This window comes from Crocodylus porosus, unplaced genomic scaffold (genome assembly GCF_001723895.1).
Source record: "Crocodylus porosus isolate Cpor-Errol unplaced genomic scaffold, CroPor_comp1, whole genome shotgun sequence".
NCBI lineage: Eukaryota > Metazoa > Chordata > Crocodylia > Crocodylidae > Crocodylus > Crocodylus porosus.
The window spans coordinates 41,304,792-41,328,528 of NW_017728947.1; the positions used below are offsets into that span (position 1 = coordinate 41,304,792).

General features: G+C 43.9%; 1 protein-coding gene across 2 annotated transcripts in view; it reads right to left on the reverse strand.

Annotated features, from left to right (window-relative positions):
- The window catches only part of TP53I11 (tumor protein p53 inducible protein 11), a 54,436-nt gene that overhangs the window by 26,974 nt on the left and 3,725 nt on the right, over nucleotides 1–23,737 (reverse strand). The window contains exons 2-3 of one of the 2 annotated variants that reach the window (XM_019551268.1): nucleotides 2,435–2,602; nucleotides 323–486 (exon numbers count right to left, since the gene is read on the reverse strand). In XM_019551268.1, the coding sequence (XP_019406813.1) occupies nucleotides 323–451 (129 nt within the window). In that variant the 5' untranslated portion in view covers nucleotides 452–486; nucleotides 2,435–2,602. The remainder of the gene's footprint in view (nucleotides 1–322; nucleotides 487–2,434; nucleotides 2,603–23,737) is intronic. The other variant, XM_019551267.1, reaches the window with a different exon arrangement.

Below are 23,737 nucleotides of genomic sequence, written 5' to 3' on the forward strand. Positions count from 1 at the left end.
CAGCATGTGAAAACATTAAGACTCAAGAGGCTCAGTTATAATGTAACTTTCAAATGCACTTGTTCATTTCACAGACCAGACATGGAACCAGTTTTTCCTCTTTGTGCAGGCCCTAAAGAAGGAGGTGCAAGCTCCCAAATTCTCATGCTCTCCATGGACATCAAGGCGGTAACCATTTTTAAGTGTTTTTGATCACCTTTCTCCTTGCTGCAGAGCTGCCAAAAATATGGCCCTCATTATTTCTCCCTTAGGGCCAGCTAGTCCCTTCTCTGTACACCTGCAAAGGTGCTATATTACCACAGTCTCCTCTGGCAGTCCTTACCTTTGACCTATGAACCTCCCCATCATCATCTTCCCCTCCAACTCCTAAGATCTTCCGTGTCTTCAGTCGGCTCACTAGGTCCGTCTGGCTGTGCTTCTTCATCAAAGGTGGGGGCTGCTTGGTTGCCATGGTGACTCACGTGCAGTCGCTGGCTTGGGCAGAGACTGAAATGACAAAGTCCAGAAAATAAGCATCTCTTAGCAGAGACTTGATCCTATGAGGGACTTAGCAGTCTCTCCTTAAAGAAACTAAAAAGCATCTTAAAAGACGTGTCTAGCCCATCTGATGAAATATTCAGCATTTGGCATGACTGGGAATTTATAAATGTGCTTTGAGGGGGCTGGGGAGTTGCTTTAGTTAGTGTAGCTCCAAGAGCCATGCTAATTAGAAGCGCCTGGAGTGTCTCGTGTGTCAGCGTCCCTGCACTGAGAAATGGCAGCGGGGTGCTTTGAACTAAAACTTGAACGAGCTTTAGTTTAAAGAGTCCCACCACCATTTTTGTATGTATGGACACTGATACTTGTGATGCTGGAGTCTGCAATAATTACCATGCTCCAGCAGCCTCGATTAATTGAATCTGCTCCTACCTCCTGGAAGTGCAGCATGTCAGAGCAGGCTCCCCATACATGTATAGGGGCCAGTGAGTTCCAAACTAATTGGACCCCTCTACGACCAACAGGCAACTCTTCTCATTACAGGGCAGGCAAGTAGCATGTCTAGGGGTTCATAGATGTTAGAGTTGGAAGGGACCTCAGTAGATCACCGAGTCTGACTCCCTGTCCTGGGCAGGAAAAAGCACTGGGGTCAAATGACCCCAGGTAGGTGCTTGTCCAGTCTCCTCTTCAAGACCCCCAAGGCAGGAGAGAGCACCACCTCCCTTGAAAGCCCATTCCAGATTCTGGCAACCCTTATCATAAAGAAGTTCTTTCTAACGTCCAACCTAAGTCTGTTCTCTGTCAATTTGTGGCCATTGTTCCTAGTTAATCCAGGGGTGCCCTAGTACATACAGCATCTCCGATTCCCTGCTGCCCTCCCCTCATGAACTTATAGGCAGCCACCAGGTCGCCTCTCAACCTTCTCTTGCGGAGGCTGAAAAGGTCCAGTTTCCCCAGTCTCTCCTCGTAGGGCCTTGCCTGCAGGCCTCTGACCATCCGAGTGGCCTCCTCTGAACCCTCTCAAGATTGGGTTGGCGAGTAAGGCACCAGTCCTAATTTAGAGAGGGCACCAGACTGGCAGCCTCTGGGGAGCCTATACCATGGGGTTATTGCAGCAGCCTGAGCCCTCACTGCCATAACAGCAGCCACAGCAATAGCAGTCACCATTCATCTCTGCTGAGCCTGTGAGCAAGGAGAGCAATAAGTCTCAAAGACCAACCACTAGGGGAGTTCTTATAAAACAACGGACATGTGTCCACACAAGAAGAGAACCCCAAGTCTTTTAAAGCTGCCCAGGAGGGAGATGCACTCGGAACAGTGGCAGCCACCTTATCCTTAGGGATCCGTTCCTCTCCCACCACATCAAAAGACCCAGAGAAAATCTGTCTGTGGAGCATAAATTCTACATTTTGAGTTTCTTCAGACTCAGAAAAGTGGCTGGAAATCTATCTAAGAAACCTTCAGCATAAGCATTCTTTTCACGGCTGCTCCAATTAAACCTCTGTTCTATGTGCTTTTATCTTCCTAATTATAGTGGGTGGGAGAGCTTTGTTATCAGCTGGGAGCCTGTCTTCCCTCCAGATGACAGAAGGAGGAGAGTCCTGCCAATCTAAAACCTTCTGTTGGCCTAGCTTAAGTGCTTTTAAAGGGATACTGTCTGCTACTTCAAGGATCTCCAATCTGCCCACTTTCCATCAGGCTGAAGTAGACCATATTTGCAAGGTTCCCTTTGGCACAATCTTCTCTAAAAGATCAGCATGATGTCTGATAGTCCTCTGGTTGTATGGTTGCTCTGTGATGCCTAAGAATACCCCAGTGAGACACTGTATAAAAAGCAAAATTGAATAGGAACTGGTTTTTCCTGTCCCACAAAACCCTGAGATTAATTTCCTTAACACCCCTGTTGGGTTAAAATTGAGACCTTTCCATTTAAAAAAAACAACACATAGAGATTCACCCTAATCTGTAGGATGGCCTGAGCCTTCGTCCGAATCATGCAGCACATGGACTTGAGCCAGGATCTACTACATATCAGGTAAGTGGCCGATCAGGTGGCTAATATGGAGTAGGTCTCTCTTTTTGTAGTCAAAACCAAGGGAACTTTACTGTCAGAATGGGCTGGTTCCTGCAGAAAAATTTCAACAGATAGGCAGTTTCTAATGAAAAACCACATTGTCAGATAAATTCTTTCGAAATCCTCTGTATGAAAGAGGATGGTATTATAGAAGGCCAGCGTGTCTGACCATAATTTCGTGGGGGTGCATGACCACTGAGAAGTGCGACAGTGAGTAATGTGGAGATAAGCAGGCCGTTCTGGACACTTGCCAGCCCTCCTCGGATTTCACTTGTTGACTAAAGAGAACAAGGTTCAATTCTCACCTTTGTGACATTTCTTTGTCTGTAATGGGATAATGCAACTGCAACTGCAAGTCAGAATACTGTTGTTTTGACAGATTTGTCAGGTACAGTGGCTCAGCACCTGAATAGCAAGGGCTGCTTCAGATCAGGAGCTGAGGCCTGGTCTATATTACACAGTACTGCCAGCAACTCTGCAAGAGCCTCCTCACACTAAGCTTGCAAGTGGCAACTTCCATGTGACAGTCACTCACCGTTGGTCAGTCACCAGTCATTCAGCCGGTTCAGCATGACGCCACCTGGTTCACCAAGGTGCGCACCACTTTGAGATCCAGCCCAACAACTCAATACTGAGGCAGAGCAGCGGTGGCGGAGGAAGGAGAAGGAGGCGAACCCAGGGCTGCAAATCCCAGTCCCCCAGGTAACAATATGTCCCCATTACCAAAGAACTTGTGTATCCAGAATCAGGCTCCTCCGTCACCTGAGGACCCATTAAGCCTGACGGACGTCACCCTCAACTTCACCACCTCCTCACACTAAGCTTCCAAGTGGCAACTTCCATGTGACACCCATTCACTGTCTCATCCTGGTCTTGTAGAGCCTACACATGGAAACAGCTGATGCATGCAGATCTACAGTTCGCCCATCCACTCTCCTCTTTCCTCACCTGAACTGAGCCCCACAGGAGCATATGCTTCCCAGACTCGTAAAGCCACCTCAGGCCTATCCAGTCTTGAGAAATATGCTGTCTTCAGGGAATAGTGGAGCAGGAGACAACAGAAGCCCACAGAGGAATGTGACAGAAAATACTGGAAGGAAGAAACAAGTGGAGAAAGAGGGAGAGAGGAATATTGACTGGGGATGCTAGCTGGCATCTGTGCCACACTGGGCCTGGTGCAAGGGGACCAAAGCACCACATGCGAGGAATCCTATGAGGCCATTGGAAGTGAACCCCAGTTCAAACAGCACTTGGAGCTTTCTCCGTTCAAATGGGGCTGTGGCCTGATTTTCCTTCATTCCCTCTTGGCTTGGTTGGAAAACAAAACATTTTTCTTTAAGCTACTATGGTGACTCAGATCTGTAAACAGAATACACCAGAGACACAGCTAGAGTCAAGTCTGGGCAGACATAAGAGTCTCATCTGCTTAATCCCTTCCCAATCCGGATTTGTCTAGAGCTGTCCCAAGGGGAAAGAATCCGTAGTTCTATCAAAAGGAGAAAGGACTTTTGGGGAGTATTTTAGATTGGCTGAATTAGCAGATAGAAGATCTTCTGGTGACAGACGGAGAGGGGATTTCTTACATGTAGTATTTCCCTGCCTCAGATGGACTTGGTTCTCTAGCAGTTTATTTTTGTGAATAAGAGCAAATACTCTTGTTCTGAGAATTTTCCAAGAGTGCCAACATTGTTCTTTCTATCACACAGATCTATATGTCTTGTTGAGACAAAGGCTGTGGCTGACCGCTGTCTACTAAAAGTTAATTAAATTGCTCTCAACACAATATTGACAGAATGCTTTCCACCTAAACAGCGATGCCATTTATTGCCTTCCAGACACTCTGCTTTGTATCACATTTTTCTGTAAAATACATCCCCTTTCCCACACCAAAGCATGAGGCAGGCAAGCAGTTCAGAGGAATCAACTAACTCAAATTTTGCCCCTATATCAGCCCCCAAATTCTACACAAAATCTGAAATAGATCTGTGCCCTAAAATTGAACCACTGCCTCCCAAACCTGACTCTAAGCTAGCCCCTTCAAATCAAAAACCGAGGCTCAAGACCTCTGGACAAATATTTATATTGTTCCTTCTAATGCACACAGTTTCTGTAGCTTCTCTGCTTCCTGCCTAGAGTCTGAAGCACAAATACCGAGGCAGGTTGTCCCCACGGGATTTCCATCATGGCTTCAGCCCCTGTAACATGAAAGTCAGTCAATCTCAAGTTGAGATTCCACAAGAAGGCCTGTTCTCATGGATATCTCTAGCCATCTTTTCTGATCAGTGGTGCTTGGATCAGGCTAAATAAACATTGAGCCCATATGGAGGCTTCTTCTGCGCAAAATTAATCCCATAGAAATGCAGGGTTAATCCATCACTGACTAAAATGAGGCAGAGACGAGACAGAATGAGAAAGTCAAAATTCAGGGCTATGGATGGCTAGTGAAAAACAAACCAAGAGGGTTGACTCTGCCTGACAACTTTCATGTTACAGGGGCTGAATCCTGAATATTTACCCATCCTCCCCCTGAAATCTTTTGTTAAAGGATTTGTGTTCTGTAAGCAGACCAGGCTGCCTCCCACAGCAAAGGATGAGGCGATGTTTTATTGTGGATGGGCTGGCTGCCAGAACCATTGGCACTGATTCCCCAATTAACAGCTATTAAATTAATGTTAAGTGCCTGATTCGAGGTCCCCAAAGCAAATGGAATCCAGAGTGATGGTTTCCGCTCCTGGCCCCGCTGCCCTTCAGATATGGCTGAGCACAGCAGAGAAGGAAGAGATTCCTCTATAGTGCCCTGGGATAACACATACTCAGCCTTTCAGAAGGATTGTAACTCCCCTCAGCCAAGACTTTTGGGTATATACTTAACTGCAGGGACAGATTATCTGTCCCTTCCAATGTGTGCTGTGACAGGGATGAAAGAAATGTGCGACTTGCTAAATCCTGCCAAAAGGAAGGAACTGAGTCTCAGTGGCAGCATTTCCCAGCCTCCAGACATATAAAAGTCCCGAACACCATAGCTTTGAGGCTCATCAGGGCTTTACCAGGGTTAAGGACACATGTCTAAGGAGAGCCACTTCACGCAATATCCCAGGCATATCTTTACATCAGCTCACCCATAGGGAGATATCACAGGAATATAATGCTGGCTCTGCCTCCTACAACATTCCTCATCCTGGTGACAGACTTCAGAGGAAGGATTTGTTTTTAAACAGATGTTTAAGTTCTAGAGGATATGCATCACTGCAGTGTCTCCTGTGTGTGTAACAAGCCAGGCAGAGAATGGGGCAGAGGTAAAATAGGAAGGCCCAGGGGACTGAGAATGATATATGAAGTCTTTTATCTCTAAAAGAAGCAGTTTCACACTGACCTGAGGCCAAAATTCACTACCATCTGCTGTCCCATCAATTGCCTCTGGGACGTGACTATATGCATCTCAGGACAATCCCTAATGGATGTTTGCCCACTTCATTATTACCAGGCTGTCCTAATCTGTGCCAGGAGGTTGGCCAAAAGCCAGGACAACACATGGCTAGCAAGATGGAACACAAAAAACTAAGGCCAATTTTTTTTGCACACGCCTTCCCTGATAAACACCACTCTGGCCTGGACCAGGATCTAGTTTTGTGCCTCAGGGGCCACATTTGGACATGGGAATAATATCTACTTCACAGAAATTAGATGAAAGGGTTATTCACGCATGATTGTAAAACATTCTGAGGGAGAAACTACCAAAGAAATCAAAAGCGTTATAGATTATATTATAGCTGACCCACATTCAGAAGACGTGCTGTTGTAGCTTGTGCTTTTAAAATAAAAACACCTTATTCTCATCCGTTTCGCCTTAATCCCATTTCAGAGCATTCAAACGGCTGCACAGACCAATAACCCTGGACAGGGTAGTCCTATGCCACATGAGCTAATCATTGGTAGTGTCTAAATGAGATTAAAAGAATGATTGCTTAACAAGAGTTTCTTTTCTTCCCAGTCTCTCCTTCCACACTTAATTCAGTTTGAGAGCTACCGCCTATTGGTGCAGAGACCCAATAATACTATACCAAAGATAGCTCAATCTCACCCCACCTCCATACCTATCACTCCCTCTCCATTTGTTCCTCACAGCCTAATAGCTAAGAGAGTTTCAGGAAGGAGCAAAACACTAAAATTTAAGGGACAAATCCATTCAGAGAATGAAGCTTAGATGCAAGAATCTTTGGGAAATCAAATCTGCATTCACAGTGGGCCAAGCTTGAGGCTGAATTTTGTGCTGAGGAAAAGCATCAGATTTACAGCTGTATCCACCAAAGACACACAGGCCAAGTACCAGCAAGGCAGATTTCCATCATAAACACAAATACACTCATCACCCCCTCAAACATAACCTGGAAAAAGCAATTCTAGGAGAGAAAGTCCCCATTCACGCTTGATCTTTCTAGTGAAACTGCCAATTACTTGTCCCTTTTATCCTCTAACATTTCCTTGGTGCCCTCTTGTCTCAGCTGCTCAGCCAAGTCAGTAATAAAGCACCCTTCCTACTGAGCCAATGCATCTCCCAAAGCACATGTCTTGCACTTTCTTATTGGGAAGGCTGCAAATATTACTGGTCTCTAGTTGTGCCGCAAGATCCCCACAGAGACACCTCCACAGCGTCAACTGTGCATTGACAAAGTGAAATGGGCTTGAGGCAGGATCTCTGGAAGCAGACCAGTAAACACCACTTATCTGCAAGACACTCATTTCTGCTACCTGAGACATCCACACTGGCCAAAGGGCTATTTTTATTCCATCAAGCTCTGGTTTTAGGTCGCCTGTATTGCTCACTTCAGTGACCACACATAAGTTCTTACATAGTCTTTAAATGAGTAACTTCAGTAAGTTCTTACTGGGCACGTCTACATGTGCAATTAATCTGCATGAATTAACCCAGGCTCAATGTGCTGTGGAGGGGCTTGCTGAGGCATTGGGGGTGCTTCAGTCGGGACCTAGCTGGCAGGCAGCTCCCACACTGAAGCACTCTCATGCCCCAGCCAGCCAGTCAGCATCTACACATGTGCTGCTACACAGGAAAAAACTCCAGAGCAGGCTAGTACTTTCACTTGCAAGTACTAGCCTTCTCTGGAATGTACTAGTTTCATGTGCCCTAATAGGGGCACGCGTGTAGACATGGAGAAATTTACTGCAGCTATTTAGGGAGCTTTGCAGTAAACTTCTTGTGTAGACACGCCCACATAGTCTTTAAATAATACCGAGCATTTATAATGCATATTGCTATTAGTAACTAATCAATCCTCATACTGCATCTGGGAGGTAAGTACTAATACCTTCATTTCTACAGGTATGGAAACCGAGGCACAGCTACGTAAGCCATATGTAATATGGTCACATAGCCAGTCAGATGTAAAACAGATATTGAAACTATGAGGCTGTCCCAATTCCTAGTCAATCCTTTAGATCCATGTGTCTCCCAAGACCATATAAGCCTTTTGCTTCTATTTGCCTTTGTCCTTTATGCTGCAGATCTTTACTCAGCTCATAGGAAGACTCTCAATATGATGGTAAGACTTTCCTAACACAGAAAAGAAATAAATGAGGTAGCTAAAGGTAAAGCCACTTCTCTCTTGCACAAAGAGCCAGCATTGAATTCTGCCAGCAAATACCTCACAGGCAAGCACAGACATTGTTCCTTTTATTTCCCTGAGGGATAATAATAACATGCCATTATTGGTAGGTAAATTGGCTTCATTATCATTTTAAACTGGGGGATTATCTGATTCTGGGAAATGGAATATGAAATCTTTACCTCATGGATTGTCAGTTTAGAACTAGCTTATTTTAGCAGTCACCCAGGGTCATTACCATGAGATGACTGTGGCCTGTGTGAAATACGTTTGCCCAGTTTGGTCTGATTCCTATGGAGCAAGAACACAAATAAACCCTCTTGTTGACAGTCACAGCACAGGGGCAGTAGTCTTTCAGCAGCACAGCAACCAAGGGGGTGGGCAATAGGGCACTAGACATGGGCAATGATTTTGAGGGGTGGGGGGAACCAAATAGCAGCCATTGTGCCAGTGACTTGACTGCCATTGCTGGCAGCCCAGTTACAGAACTGCCCAGTTACACCTCCACAGAGGAGCTAAGGGCTGAACGAGCCATCGTGTCTGAACTTTCCTCTCACATTGCTAGAGAGGGCCACTTCCTTTGATTTACTTCAGGTGTTGTAGAACAGCAAACTTCTGGTACCTGGTTGCTCTGGCAATAGCTAGAGATCTAGATAAAAAATAGTCAAGACGGGCAAAAGTGGCACAAACATGTTGACATTTCAGAACGAGTGGCTTGTGGCAATTTATTCTTATCATGACCCATCTTAAGAAGCACTAATAACTCTCTCCTAGGTTTTAGTTCTCTCTGGTAGTTCGGTCTCATCTTTCTGTAAGTCAGCTGCCTACGTTCCTTGTAAAAAGAAAGCTGCTGGGCGTCATTAACCCCCAAATGGAGAGCTGAGGGATGGAGGACGGCAGAGAGTTCAGAACTCTAACGCTGGGCAGCGCAAGGTAGAGTCTCACGCAAGGACGTGGCAGCTGCTCTGTACTTGGCTCTCCGAATGAGGACTAATGGCTGTGGCACTTCTCTTGCTGCCTTGTTTTGTAAGGCCTAAGAGTCATTCATTTGTCCAGCTCTTCTGCTATCTTTCCCAGGCTTTGGCTGTGCCTGCTCTGACACACAGCAAGCTTGGGAACTGTCAAGCTCAGGGGCAAGTTGCTGTACACATGAAGGCCACTATGGCCACGGACTCTGAGAAAGACCTCAGGCTTCAGAGTGTGGGCTGGGCAAAGAAAGCGAGGGAGTTGGGTGTGGATCAATGTCTGATCTGTTTTAAGAACAACAAGGCTGTTATCAGGACAGGGGAAATCATCTTCTCTGTAATCCTGTTAAAATCATGTTAGACTAAAGCACTGCGATTACATTGTGTACTTATCTAGCCCCTGCTACTGAAGTACTGAGCACTTCTCAGTCTTTCCTGTGATTATCCTGATAGCAACCCTGAGAAGTAGATGGATAGCAAATCGGCTGAGGGGCCACACTCAGAGTGGTGGTGCCCGGGTCGTATTCGACCTGGAGGGATGTGAGCAGTGGAGTCCCCCAGGGCTTGGGCCTGCACTGTTCAATTTCTTTATTAGCAGCTTGAACAAGGGGGTGAAAAGCACCTTGTTTAAATTCGCTATGACACCAAGATTTGGGGTGAGGAGGGCACACTGGAAGAGAGGGACAGGATACAGCTGGACCTGGACAGGTTACAGGGGTGGGCAAATGAGAATAGGATGGGAATAGGGTGTTGCACTTGGGCAGTAAGAACCAGCAGCATACCTATAGGCTGATGAACTCTCTTCTCAAAAGCATGGTAACAGAAAGAGATCTTGGAGTCATTATAGATTCCAAAATGAACATGGGCCGCCAATGTGAAGACACGGTCAGTAGGGCTAACCGCACCTTGTCATGCATCTACAGATGCATCACAAGCAGGTCCAAGGAGGTAATCCTCCCCTTCTATGCAACGCTGGTCAGGCCGCAGCTGGAGTACTGTGCCCAGTTCTGGGTGCCGCACTTCAGGAGGGATGTGCACAACATCGAGAGAGTCCAGAGGAGGGCCACCCGCATGATCTGGGAACAGCAGGGCAGACCCTATGAGAAGAGGCTACGGGAACTTAACCTGTTCATCCTTCGCAAGAGAAGGCTGAGGGGGGGCCTGGTGGCCATCTATAAATTTACTAGGGGGGACCAGCGGGGAATGGGAGAGACCTTGTTCCCCCGAGCGCCTCCCAGAGTAACAAGGAAAAACAGCCGCAAGTTTTTAGACAGTAGGTCCAGACCAGACATTAGAAGGCACTACTTCACAGTCAGGGTGGCTAGGATCTGGAACCAACTTCCAAGGGAAGTGGTGCTGGCTCCTACCTTGGGGGTCTTTAAGAGGAGGCTTGACAATTACCTAGCTTGGGTCATTTGAGCCCAGTTTTCTCTCCTGCCCAGGGCAGGGAGTTGGACTAGAAGATCTGCAAGGTCCCTTCTGACCCTACTTCTATGAATCTATGAAAAGTAGGGTACCACTTTAGAGACAGGCATTGGAGGTAAGAGAAGCTGAGGGCCAGCTCCACGAAGCTAGGCATCTAACCCTTATTTAAGTGCTTAGCACCCATTGATTTCAAATCAGAGTTAAGTCAATAGACACCTCTACGGAGGTGGCAGTTAGCAACTTTTCCAAAGTCACATGGAAAATCTGTGGTAGAACAGAGCATCACCCCAGAGTTTTCTAATCTAATAGTAGTCCTTTAAATCTTTATCAGACTAGCAATCCCCATGCGGTAGCCACATGAGGAGAGATACTACAATTCCCAGAACAACACACCTATTAGAACTTAGCCACCCCAACCTAGATTTCTCATTTCTCTCTGGCAATTTAAATAGCTGTTGCAGCAAAAAGAACTGAGAAATCAGAGTAGATTTCTTGTGTCTTAATCTATTTTTGTCTCTCTGCTTTCAACCAGTCATAGCAGGTTATTATCTTCTATCCCAACTGATGCAACCTTTGTGCCAATTGCAGCACATGGTGATGTATAACACAGAATGTCTTGCATCTTTAAAAAAATAGTACCATGACAGCCATTACTGGGGAAACATGATCAGGTAACATTGTCACCCCTTCCCTACATTGGAACAGTAAGGGCTCTCCCCTTTGTCCTTTCTCCACAGTCTTTGCAGGTAAAGATGCCTCAGAGGTCACCAGAGGAAATGAAACCAGATCCAACTTGAATGGGACCAAACCTTCAGGCAGTAAAAATAATTAACTCACAAACATTACAGTCATACCAGGTGATATACCAATCCAGTTCAGACTTGCACTGGCCATACAGGACCCATCTGCAATTCAAATCGAGTCATGAGCAAGAAAAATGAGATTCTTCTTCTATAAGGACAACAGACCTTTACACAGAGGGATGACGCAACGTGTCCTAGCACAATGTTTCTTGCCAGAGATTCTTTCCCTCCTGTATTCCAGTGTGCAACACTCAGAGACACAAGAATTAGGGTCTTCTCGCTAGACCAAGACAGGAATTGCTGGTTAAATGCTAAGAGGCAGGGATTCCAACACCTCCATTCTGCAGACTGACTCTCTCAACCAAAAGACAGTTTGTAACTTAATGCGATAGAAGTAAACTCACTGCAGCTCACAAGATAACCAAGAGGGCTTCCGCAGCAATGCCGGATAAGCAGAAGTTGTGTGTTAACTAGACACGGCTGTCTCTACATGCAACTTCAGAAAAATAAAATCCAACTACTTTTAAGCCAACTTTGCTCTCCTCGTATCCCTAAGAGGTGTCCCATCAGTCTCATACCTTCCACAATACTTCCTAGCTATGATGCATATTGCACCCAGTACTCTCAGACTGCTTGCAGTCTCATTGTATGCATCTTCCTCCTCCCTTCACCCTGATCGTGCTCTCATGAATATTTTCCTCTACCCATTTTTCTTATGCCCCTCTCACTCCCTACATTGTATTTCTTGTGCTATTAGACTATGCAGAAGAGTTACATTTTCACGTCATCACTTTATAATTTTCTGCACGTCTCCCCTAAGGAAAGACAGCAGCAGAGAAAATGAAGGCATCGTTATTATTAGCAAACCAATGCCTCCCCCACTCCTTTAGAAGAGCAAGCAGGGGGAGTTTGCATGGAGATAGTGCTGCAACAAGGCTCACATCCTTGTTGCAACAGTCATTGTGAGATCCCACTCCACCCCTACCAGTAGCATGTCCTGGCATTGGGAGAAAGTCCTCTTCTGGGTTGACAGCACATGCAAGTAGTTCCTTGCAGAGCTTCTCTCTGGAAATACTTAGGGCAAAGAAAATGCTAGCAGCTGGAGGAATAGGATAGGGAGGGGCACAAGACAGAGCCCAAACAGGGTCTGTGGTGGGCGCCGATTAGAACACTAGAACATCCTATCTTTACATCTCTCGGTGATATCAGTAATAAACTGTGACAGGGTTTTAAATGATACATTCAGTGTTTAAAAACATTGGAGAATATTCCCTCACGCAGTAAACAAACCCCAAGATTATTCTGAGGGCTTACTGTAAAAACAAAAATTGCTGAGATCCAGTGTATAGGGAGTCTCTTCTGTTTTCTCTGGAAAGAAAAGGCTTAGAGCTTGGAGGTGCAGCCCTCAGTATTGGTGGGCTAAATGTAACTGCACAATGAAAGCCCCAAGCCATGACACTCAAGGCTGTTTGCCTTACTGTAACAGCTGCAGGATGCATCTTGGTTCAGGGATTTTGTCCCAGTGATCTGAGGGATGACCAGGAACTTTTCTTCAGCTCATTCACTTGGTATGAAAAAAAAAGATCTCAAGCTGAGCAATTTGTTTCTTTTCAGAGAGCATTTAATTCCCAGTATGAGAAAAAAAACCTCAATTAGTTTCCTTAAATCTGAGCTATAATTACACCCAGCACCTACACCATAATAGCCACCTGCAACAAATGTTCCAAAGACAGAAGTCTTCTCTTGGAGAATAAACACAATTGTTGCATCCTGTATAAGTTTTGCCATGTGCTCTACCACATGTTAAACATGCTGTCCTACATTGTATGTGCTGTCATAGGCTGCACTTCTATCGCATCATACATGTCTATCAGACATTTGACTTGGTTGAGGCACACTGTGCACATCCTAATTGTGCTGTGATGTGGATACACACTGAGACAGACTGTACGTGCACTCCCATGCCTTAGACACATTTTACTGCATGTGCACATGCTAAGCCATACAACCACATATACCTGGTAGGTGGTATCCTACACACATTTGCTTTTCTCAGAAGGTGCCTGACTGGTTACCGATGAACGTTTCAGTTGCTATATATAGTATACAAGGTGCAATCTACTGGTTCAGTGGCTCCACTTTTTAAACATGTTTTGCATTTGCTTTCCATTCTCTCTCTAGTAATATGGTAGCTCTTAGCACTGAGCTGACTGCAGCAATCCATCAGTGCAGAACTATTGTAGCTCTGATGACTCAAAACAACTGCATTTCCAGTTTTAAAGCAGCACCAGAATCCAGCTTGTCGCCTTAATAATTAATTGGACTGCCATGCCAAACAGCATACAGATAACTGCCTTACTTGTTCCACCAGGCTTGGACTGGAAACTCAAAGATAGGCTGTAAACTTCTCAATAGCTGCTAACAAAGGATATGGAGAGGCAGCGGTGGGATATAAGCTTCCCTCACTCCAAAATGCATGAAGACTTCTCTCCAGATACTCTGACTGGTACTCGGATGATTTGGGTGTCCCTAAAATGTTACAAAACATTCCCCAAGGCATTAAGGGAGGGGAAGGAGGAGAAAGCTTAATGGGGAAGTTGTAAGAATATTCATTTTCATGCGTTTTTTGGGTTTTTTTTAAAAGACCACTAAATGGCCCCACATACTCCAGCCTGGTGTATCCGGGGTACAGTCTGGGAGCAGTGGATTTCTATTGGGTAACACCGAGGAGGAGGGGAGAATCCTTCTTCCAGGCTAACAACTTAAGAAGGCCTTAGACTCAGGACAGAGTCAAAAAGCAAATTCCTTTCAGCACTAAAAATCTGCTCTCCTATCTCAATTGAGGGTCCTGAGTCAGGTTCAGTAAGGAAATACTAGTGGGAAAGTTCCTTTAAAGAAAATTTCTTTATTTTACAATGGTCCTGAACAGCACATTAATTGCACCATTGTAGCGGTAGTGTTTTATTTACTTATTGTAAAAAAGGGGGTGACTCAACCCCTGTTTCAATTGCTAGCTTTAAACCTCCTTTGACCCCCAAACAATCCACAATTTGCTTTCACGAACCTAGATCCCTTATCTCCTGCTTTCAGAAGTCCTGTTACTGTGTTTCAATATTTAACAGAAATTGTAATAAATAATGCATTAGCACAGAAATTTCAGTTCATTGAGCCATATACAGTCTTAATCTGCACACATAGTCTTGATATATACATTTTAATAATGTTACATTTTACAGAGAATAACCAATGCATTCTTATAGCAAATTAGCTGTACTACATCTCTGGCAAATGATATAGCTGTTGTCAGTACAACTATTGGTTATGAATAGTTTCATTTTCATAACTTAAAAGAGCTACAAACATCTTTACTTAAAAATATTTTTTTCGTCACCTTTGGGGTCATGACACCAACAATGAAACTAGCCGATTTAAAGTGCCCTACTGCCATTGTATTAAGGCATTTTGAGGGGAGTTCAGTTTTTTAATCAAACTGATATTATTTTCTTATCTTTTAACATTTGCTAAGACTTCTCATTTCATAATTAGCAAATTGTGACTAATATTTTCCCAACATCCACCCAGATCTGTGTTCTTTTTTGTACAGAAGAAGAAGAAAAGAAAAGGGTTGGGGGGGGGAATACGATATTTTTAACAGAAAAACATGCTCTTTGGTTTAACCAAAATCCTACTACAGCACCAACTATGAACACCCAGGCCCCCCATCAGCCATAGACCTCAAATCCCAAAACTTCTGTGGTAATCTTACCTTCAAATCTTGCTATGCCAAGGTGAGCTGGGCATCCCCCTCACCTTTTGCAATGGACTAAGACTTCTCTTTATAGCCCTAGAATATAAAGAGATCTCCTGGGATATCAGACCTTCAAAGTTATATTATATGGAAAAAGTAACTTAGTCCTCTATGCCCAAGAACAACATACCCATTTCAAACTCATGTCAGGGTAGCTGTCACTCAGCTCCCCATCATGCCTTTTTCAGAGCAGAGCAGCAAGTTGTAATTCATACCCAAACTTTGCCAAAATTCAGGTGATATTTGGAAATGGGCATTTTAATTGAAGCCCTTTGCTAACTGTAGATATTAACATAGGAAACAGGACTGGGAGAAGCCTCCTGGATTCCCAGACAATTGTTAACTGAAGCAATCCCCCAAATCACGGCTTCAACATACTAATGGGTAGGTACTATGACGATAAACATATTAGAGGGAGCAAGGAAGTAATGAAAGTGCAAGATGTTAATATATGAAATGTGATATTGTCTATACCCACATATTGGCCCTGTAGTGTGAAAGACTGATGGGCATCAGCTTTCAGCTCCTAGCTGTGTTCATTCCCTGGCATACCAGTTTCTTATCACCTGCAGCATAGGAATGCTTTTTTTTTTTCTTTAACTTTTCCCTAAACAACTCAACAGTATTAACTACCACTCATTACTCCCAATTACAGTTTGAAAGGCTATCACTCCTTAGCAGCTCTTTAGGCAGAAAATACACACACATGCAGAAGTACACTTGGCCAGATGCTTTACAGAAGGCATTGTGATGGTAATGGATGACAATTAACATCTGAAAACTGGAACCTTTCTCGCCCGGCACACACACACTCCAACTACTTTGTACCCTGTCCCCAGCCAGTGAAATCACCATCACATCTTTCTGATACCTTCATGGTTTCTATGGCAACAGACTGATGCTAGAAATGTGAGATTCAAAATCCCCCTGCTTGGGCAAGCAGTAGTGTGGAGGAAGAGAGGGAATAAAGGTGGGTTCAGGAAAGGGGAAGTTCTGATATAAGTGATGCTGATGGCAGGGAGTGAGGAGGGCACCAGGCAGGAAGATGAGAGAGTATGTTTTAATAATTCACAAGAAAATGGAAGAGAACTATTTCAAAGGAATTTAGTCACCCTGTAATTGGACTGTGCTCAGTACACAGAGCAGGGGCAGCATTTCTCAGTGCAACCCAACCCTGCCATGGCCCACAGATCAGTACTGAATGACAGCCAGATAAGCTCTTTCCTTCCGAGGCCAGCAGTCCTTTCAGAGACAGCCATCTATTTTTAAGTGGAGAGAAGTGTTTGGTGGATAAAGCAGGGTGCTTGCAGACAGAACACTTGGGTTCTATTTCTAGCTCTGCTACTGACTTTTTATGTCACCTTAGGCAAGATATTTAGCCTCACAATGCCTCTATTTCCCCCACCTTTACACTAGAGATAATTTTTTTCCCTACCTCATGCAACTGATATTAATATTGAATAATTAGTAAGGGAAAAGTTGTCTGAGTTGTTCAGATCAAGATACTTCTTATGTGCCACTCCAAATCAGACAACCGTGCTGTTTACTACCTTTCATGCTTATGTTATATAATCAGTGCTTCAGAGAAAGGCCTAAATCTCCCCCAAACCATGTAAGTTATACAGTAATTGTCATGATGACAAGGGAAGCTTTTCGTAGCCTCAGTGATGATAATCAATGTATGCCCTATGCTCTGAGCCCTGAGTTTTCTGTGTGCATCCATTTACTAGAAGCAGGAGAGAGAGATGAAGGAATCTTGGAGCAAATCAGAACAGGAAAAAAGTTGCTATCAGCTCCATACATGCAAGTGGCTCTTGGAAAAATCCCCTTTGCTAGGACAGTAAAACAATACCATCATAAAACAAACCAGCCATGTCTAATTCAATGTAGTTGAGTGGGAGAGGGATCCCACCTGCTTCAAACTCACCTGCGATACCATAAATTGCTATTTTTCCCCATTTAGTGCTTGACAAAACCAATTTAACAGTACCCACACAGTTTGTGCCCAGAATACTGCCCACTCAGCAGCTGATACTTGATATTTTGCTTTTAGGTACTCTGCTAACCCAGGGGAAAACGCAAGTGTGCCTGTGTATGAGAGCATGTGTACGTGCCCCATGAGCTGTCAACTTTAGAATTACATACAGATCAACAAGGCTCTTTGAACTGCCTTAGTGTGGAATGTGTGACGTTTAATCTCACCCCTCTCTTGGATTTCATTATGTGCATCCGCAGCATGGCTATTCAGTACTCAAGTACCTTTCAGAGCAGCTTTCATTGGTAAAAGGGAATAAATGAAAGGAACTTGTACAGACAAAAAAGGCACTGCATCTGATAACTATTCCAGTAGTATCTCCCTATATGAAAAAAGTTGTTATAATATTACATCCTTATTATGCTGTAAGGAGCCTACATGGAATGGGCAAATTTACTTAAATAGTAATAGTAGTGCTTTAAATGTATTACAGTAGCATTTAGACGTCCCTGTCATGTCAAGGCCCTATTGGTCTATAATGCCTGCACTTGGGATAACTGATTCTTGGACACTTTAGCTTATTCATGCACTTTTTGCTGGTACGGATTCATGGGGTGGAATGACCAAGGAAAGGGAAGGAATTAATTCTAGGCAACCTGTCATTAGGGCTAAAGTCCAGACACAGACAATCAAAAGCATGAGGCTGAATTGATTCAATCTTTGCAGGTAATCTAAGATGTGCAGATTGAACTAATAAGCAGGTGAACAGACATTCATTTTTGATTCTGGAAATGCAGCCACATATCTGCAGTAGCTCAAGCCAGAAGCTGGAGGGTGCTAGAGCTGGACATCTGGGTCTGCTCAGCTGGAGCAGACAGCTTAGGTCAAGGCTAACCCGCCCACCTATGGGTGGGGGGGAGTTGCAAAGCATCCTAGGACGCTGGGGTACTGTAAGTTAACTTACAGGGATCTGGGACAGAAGTTCAATAAACTGATTCAACTACAATCATTTAAGTCTGATACTACATCCATTCAGATTTATCTTACACTGGTTTTGGCCATTTTGAAAGTGAGTTACGTGCACTGAACTTTTGTTGAACCAGTTTCCAATCACTTAAACTGGTTTGTGTGTAATTTCTGTCCCTAACCTAAAGGGCTAAATCCTTAGCAGACAAGCCCTGCTAAGCCAAACCCACAAAAGGAATAAGTTGTATATGGCTGCAGGAGTGATGACAGCACTTCTTTCTTAGTGGGGAGGAGATGGGGCTGGTCAAATCCTCATTTCCAGCTCCAGTTTTCTTTTACCAGCCCCAACCTCAGTTTTAATGTGTGATATAGCCAAGCAAAGGGGAGACTTGGAACATAATCCCCATATTTGAACAGAAAAGTTAAGTTATGATCTCCCCACCTCCTCCTAATCTACCTGAAGAGTTAAACTTGTCATTCTGAAGGAATGCCTTTATTGAGAAAGAAGGGAAATGCACTCTATTGGCTGTCCCTTTTCAACACTAGACTTCCAGTCCCTGTCTCCTGAAAGCGGTCCTTTTTCATATGGGTTGCAAATGCCAGGCAGCGAGTAGGGACAAGGCTGATGCATTGTCTGTGAGAGTGCAGTGCCCCAGAGTACAGTTCATAGTAGACAGAAGTTGTCAAGTCTGCAGTGGTGCTGCCAAGTCATCAAAATCAAGAGCAGCAGTGGGGAAAGCAGAGGTTGCCAGGTACCTCTTACAAGAAATACCTCAGATAACCCCGGCTGTGTAACTGTAACTGAAAACCCCACAGGTTTCAAATACAACAAGGCCTGATAATATCAGCATAAAAGAAAGAAAATGCCCATCTGGCAGAATCTCCTGTTTGAAAGAGCCTAGGGGAAACAGAAGCGTCATATTTCAGTTGATGCTTCCTGGCTCCCTTTCCTGTGGTTTCATTCAGATCCAGCGTCAACCCCTTAAGTCACACTACCTATCCTTCTCTTCTAGCTTTAGTTTGATCTTAGGTACTCATGGCAAAGTGGGGGAAGCACAACTTGTTTTGTTTTGTTTTGTGCTGTGGGTTGGAGTAGTAATTTGATTTGGTTGCAACAGCTTGACTCTAATGATTTATTAATGTATCTGGATAAGATCTACTTTCAATCCATCTTATTCATTTGCAAGATTTAAATGGTAAATTCGTTGATATCAGCTAGGACACAACTGATCAAAGATGAATGGGCTTGTCAAATCCAATCTAAGCTGTGATGGGCAATGACCAGGATTTGTGCAGCAGACTAGAAGAAGCGTATTTTAAGACAGTGCAGGCTACATAAAACTGTTGAGAGTGTGTTTGTGTTCCAGCTCCTGTGTACCCAGTGGTGTGTCAGTCATAAACAAGTGTGTCCTAAGACCTGTACTGCCAACATACAAGCTAATGACCTGCCCTTTGACAACAAAAGGATCTTAACTGTATTCCCACTTGCCATCACAAAGTCCTGAGTGGCTAGGGATCTCGTACTCCATAAGCAGATTTTCCATGTTCTTCATTCCTATTCAGTACAGCCCTTGAGTTCCCAGTAGATTCACAGTGCAGTCCTTAGCAGAACAAAGTTTGGGGTCCCCTATATTATTAAGCCTCTCCTGTAGTTACTTTTGTTCCAATGTGCAAATATCCCAGACAAATATCTTTACTCACATGACAAATCCCTTTTGCAAAGCAAATATCAACCTTACTTCTCTATGAGAATATGAGGAATTGGCAACACCATGCCTGCAGTTTTATTTTGCTCTATAAGAAGCTCAGTCAGAGCGGTGCAACACATTGGCATGTGTACTTACTTACCTTACCCTTCACCCCTCTGGTGTTATGCATGTAACTAAATGGTCAACAAAGAGAATTCAGGGCCTTTTAAGTCCAGGAACCTGGACACAAATTATTTTCCTAACAGAAACTTAAGACTTTCTGAACTGGCTCTATTTTAAATAAAAATAGTTTACATTTCTATAGTTCTTTTCATACCCAAGGGTCCCATAGCTCTTTGTATGCTAGATCTACTTGCACTAGAACAGAACTCTTCACAGTGTCTAGCAATCCTTCCTGAGAATTTCTGTCTGTGGATGGTTCTTATTTGGTCCCCGTTACCAAAGGAGCAGAACACTTCAGAGCCTTTGATACATGTATTTCACAACAGCTCTGTGACGCAGGGATTATCCTCTTCTACTGTAGCTGAAGAAGTGAGATCCAAAGAGATTAACTGACTTGCTAATGGTGGCACAGGAAGTCTGTGGCAGGGAAGAATGCAAGCCAAGAAGAATGCTGTTTCCAGCTGACTTTCTGAGGCCAGGGATGCCTGGTAGGATTTCCTGAATCTAAACACATTGCCATAGTCTTCCAGAAAGGCACAAAGGGATCTTTTAATGACCAAAACTAGTGTTGGAGATCTATACTGTGCATCTAATATGGCACCTCTAGCACTCTCGACAGTGCTGAGTTGAGCATGCACTCAGTCAGTGAACAGAGGCAGCTAATGGAGTCACCAGTATAATTTCCTGAAGATTTGTGGATTTTCTTGTTAGGTTTTTTTTCAATTGGTGCCATGGGCTCATACTTCTTACTTTACCCAATGAACAGGGATTAGTTATTACATACAGGGCCATGGCTGCATGACCTTACAGACTGCTTTGCCCACCTTAGTCACGAGGCTGGGCTGTTGCTCCTGCCTGGCCTTCCTCCTGCAGCTCCAGGTCACACAATTGAATGTATCTTATGTTCTTAATAAAAAGAGGGATTTCTCTATGGGAAGCCACAGAAGGAAGCTGTGAAGGGAACTGTGCTCTGACTCCATGAGATCACCCCATCCAGCAATGGCCAGCTGCCAAGTACAGGCTGACACTCCTGCACTTGCACAGCTGTATACATTCATTCTGCCACCTCTTACCCCATGACAGACACATGAGGACCAGAGAACAGTTGTTTTAAATTTAGGGTTGGTTACGTCAGGGAAGGATGGGAGAAACAGTGTGGGGATCCCACAAGTGCAGATAGAAACTCCATGGCATACAACAAGCAAGCCTAATGTAGTAACAGATTTAGCTACAGATCTCATTTCCCCCCAGCCTTCTGAATGTGGTCCAACACATTCACAAACCAAACCTCTCTCTTCCCCCACACAAATTGGTCATTATGGAAGAAATGATTTGCTGTTTTCCCAACCAAACAAAAGCTTTCTGTGGATATACAGGTCACCACAAAGAGCATCTGGAACCCTGTCACATCTGTGATCTCTCACCAGCCTTTGCTGTGATAATCTTGCCCTTTTCCCAGTTTTTGATAACAGAAGGCCTACCATTCAGACTGGCATGAACTGTGCGCTCTGCTACAGACACACTCAGTGGCCTTGGCTAAATCTATTTGCTTCTCTAACTCAACTTCTCTTCTGCAAAAGGGGAATAATAATCTTGACTCCATTCCCCCAGGGAGAAGTTGCAGGGACATTTGATCACATAAGTAGGCAACCCAGGTTAGAGAAACTGAATCAAAAGGATATGTAACCAATTCATTCAGTCAAATATAGTCACTGGTCATACAGACAATAGGGTGAGAAATGTATCTCCATTATAAAACAGAGTAGAGAGTTTAGCATAAGGACTGAGTCAGGGATCCCCTCACATCACTGTGCCCCAATCCCCTCACATCGCTGTGCCCCACTTTCCCCATCTATAAAATGGGGATAACAACACTAATGGCTCCATAGCAGGGGTGGCGAGACATCTCTAGTTCATTTTCATAAACTTATATAAGATTTGGAAATAGGATACACCAGAGAAGGATAATGTGATATTACATTAATAACAACAACAGTGCAATAACAATAGTTGTTGTGGTAATGATTGCTTGTTGTCATTTGTCATATTAGATGAATATTGCTGCCTAAAATTTCCCTTGGTATTTAATCTTTGCAGGCATTTTTCAGCTCTGTGAGTAAAGTTAACTCTTTAAAGGGCCAGAGAATCCTAGCTAGTCAAAGAAGAAACACATTTTACAGGAAATGCTAAAAGTTATGTGAAATGGAATCTTGCATCGCTGGTCACCTCCCACGTTTAATCTGCTCTAGCGAAAGTCTCTGTGCTTTTGGAAGTCTGCAATTTTTATCCAAAGATTTGTTTTCAAGTATCTATATTTAAAATTTGAAAACAGAAGTTCTGCTTTCTATAAATAATGGCCCCATGGTGCCAAGGTTGCCAGACCTTTCCTGTTGGCTCAAAGCCAAAAACAGAAAATAAAAAATCCCAATGTTATTTTTGTGTATCTGTGCATTTTTCCATGCAAGGGAAAGGGTTGACATCTAAATACATCATAGCAAAACACAGGAACATGGGATTTGCATCACTGTATTTACACAGTAGTCCCACTGGCCTGCTGTCATTTCAAATTGGACCAGTGGTCCAGATTCCTACCTCTTACTATAATATTTTAGGTCATTGGTCCATATATTTTGGTATCCTCCCTCTAGCAGTGAGAGATACTTTTTACATATATATTATATGGATTGTGGTAGCATTTATTCCGAGATTTGGACCCCATTGTGTTGGGCATTCTCAAAACACATAGCAAGAACCAGTTAATGCCTCAAAGAGTTCATAGTTCCCCATTTCAGGAAAAGAAATAGATCCCACAATACAACTGGGGTCAGGGTGTGGGTGTGGTCATGACAAATACTTCCTGAGCACTGTTTCTACTGTACTTAATATTTTGAATGTTCAGGAAATGAGACTTCATATTTGCACCTTACTGCCCCCACTGACTTCTGCTGGAGTGCATAATGATCTGCACACAGCACAACCAAAAGATACATTAAGCGACTGATGTAATAGAGAATTCAACAGAGAGACATTTTGCTTTTGATCAGCTTTAAATAAAGACCTACTGCTTTTGTCTACATTGGGTTTGGCCAGTGAAGGTATTTGGCTGGGTTTCCTCTATCACATTTCCAAAGATCCATGCCCTGAATCTTTCTAGAGACAAACCTCTGGAGAAACTCCTTGGACCAGATGATCTCCTTCCCTTCCAACCAATTATGCATCTTTGCAATGGAACTCCAAGCAAAACGGACAAGTGTCACTTGAGATCAAATAGCATAAATCTTCTCTTCTCCCTCTCAACTTTGAAAAGTAACCAACCCAGAGGAGAAATCCCCAAGGGGCTGTGAGGCCATACCCCAGCCCAGTAATGAGAGAACGAAAAGCCAGGGTATGTTTGGAAGTTTCAGATTTGCCTCTTCCCGATTACAGGGAGACCCCTTGAGTTCTGCAGCAGGGAGGGTGTCAGGAGTCAGTGAGTTTGCATGAGCTCAACTGTACAACTCTGAGCACGTGCAGAGAGTATTTTTACATCTTCTGAAACTCTGTTATGGTTTAAGTGGCTTTCCTGCTGTGTGCTAAGAACGTTAATGTCATTTCTTTTGACGTTAATGCTGTTCTGACGAGCTTCCACATTTTTGGGAAATCCCCCTCTTGAAAGTGTAATGTTAATATTTTGTGTACGTTTCCTCGCACGTGGACATTAAAAAAAATTATACCACAGTCTCTGTGACTTACCAGCTCAGCGAGACCTACTT